Source organism: Merops nubicus, unplaced genomic scaffold (genome assembly GCF_000691845.1).
Source record: "Merops nubicus isolate BGI_N331 unplaced genomic scaffold, ASM69184v1 scaffold2143, whole genome shotgun sequence".
Taxonomy (NCBI): Eukaryota; Metazoa; Chordata; class Aves; order Coraciiformes; family Meropidae; genus Merops; species Merops nubicus.
The window spans coordinates 30,954-32,653 of record NW_008599360.1 but is presented as its reverse complement, the minus strand read 5'-3'; the positions used below and the strand labels follow the sequence as shown (position 1 = coordinate 32,653).

The 1,700-nt window shown below is 34.9% G+C and overlaps 1 protein-coding gene across 1 annotated transcript in view; it reads left to right on the top strand.

The window, feature by feature from the left end:
• Positions 1 to 761: 761 nt before the first annotated feature.
• Positions 762 to 1,700, top strand: part of ASPM (asp (abnormal spindle) homolog, microcephaly associated (Drosophila)) — a gene marked incomplete at its 5' end in the record, with an annotated part of 15,318 nt that continues 14,379 nt past the window's right edge. The window contains 1 exon segment of the mRNA XM_008937333.1: positions 762 to 956. Within this exon segment, the coding sequence (XP_008935581.1) occupies positions 762 to 956 (195 nt within the window).

The window sequence follows — 1,700 nt, the reverse complement described above, 5'->3', positions numbered from 1 at the left end:
TTAATAACTGTTTTTAAATAAGTAATGGTAAAGATGCTGGTAGGGGCAGGGGGAATCAAAACCAAAATCCCTAAGCACTACAGGCTTTTTTTTTTTTTTTAAAGTTAATCTTACAATGCATGCATATGTAGTTTGCTGTGTGGTAGGATAGGCTACGAGTAGGGTTCTGACAAAATGATATAATTATTGATGTTACATTTGTTAGTTGCTTTTTCCTTTTACTTTGTACATCGGTTTGTTCTGCAGTCTGTTTTACTACAAAAACACTGGTTGGTATGTGGGCTGGATGGACATGAGCTGGTGTGTCTATCCTTATATTATTTATATGTAGCTGGAAAGCATTCTGGTGTCCTCCATTACTAAGGGTATCTTAAACTTAGGAATGAAAACTAAAATTGAGGCTTAAAATGGGTTGTTTAGGAGTGCTGAAAACTTGAAGAATTATATAAGTGAGAGGATGCAGACTGAAGTGATACCACCCTTTTACAAAGAACTCAGTGCTGAAATGTTCTGTCTTACAAAAGTTATTTCACTAAAGAAAATCTGTGGTATCAAAAGCTACTTTTATAATATTGCATTAGACCTTTTACAAAGAACTCAGTGCTGAAATATTCTGTTTTGCAAAAGTTATTTTACTAAAGAAAATCTGTGGTATCAAAAAGCTACTTTTGTAATATTGCATTAGATAGTTCTTTTAACTCATCAAAAATTTGAGTGATAATTCCAGTTCTAACTGTACAGTGGAAATTCACTTTTTGTAGGAGAGAGACAGAGCTGCTCGGATAATTCAAAAATCTGTAAGGAACTTCTTGTCTCGTCGACACATCTTGAAGAAAGTGAATGCAGCAGTTCTCATCCAGAGACACTGGAGAAGATACTTAGCCAGGATGACTTATTTAAATCTGAAAAAGGCAAAACTGGAGGAAGCCAGAAGTAGATCTGCTATAGTCATTCAGGTAATACAGTCAAAAGTGAGATTCCACAGCAAGGAAACCCTCTGAAACCTATAAAGGCTTAAAAGGCTTGCTCAGTGTCATTTGTTCTGCTTGCAGCAATTGATATCTTCAAATGCAGTACTTTTAACATAATACAGTCAAAAGTGAGATTCCACAGCAAGGAAACCCTCTGAAGCCTGTAAAGGCTTAAAATGCTTGCTCAGTGTCACTTGTTCTGCTTGCAGTAACTGATGTCTTCAAATGTAGTACTTTTAACGTTTTTCCTTTTTTATCCCCTCCTGAGATATTTTTGTCACTTTTTCTCTCCAGAGAGAAATAGTAATGTTCTGTTAAACCAACAGTTGTTCCTTCCTATTGAATGTTCTGGTATGCCATGAATATTACAACACTAGGCCTTAAGTGACATATGGACCGATCAAATTGGCTTTGCTCTTTGCAGCTGCTGGATGTTACTTAAAAAAGCTTTTTTGAAAAAAAAAAAAAAAAAAAAGCAAAACCACAAACCCAAAAAAAACCCCATCTTTGCAGCTGCTGGATGTTACTTAAAGAAGCTTTTAAAAACAAAACAAAACAAAACCCAACACAAAAAAAAGAACTAAATATTTTCCTTTAATAAAAATAGTCTTACGACCCCTACAGTGGACACGCTCAGAATAGCAGACATTACTTACCAATTGGTAGTTGGGCAGTTGATTTCATTTCTCAAGATACTTTCCTCACTATTACTCAAGCTAAATATTATAT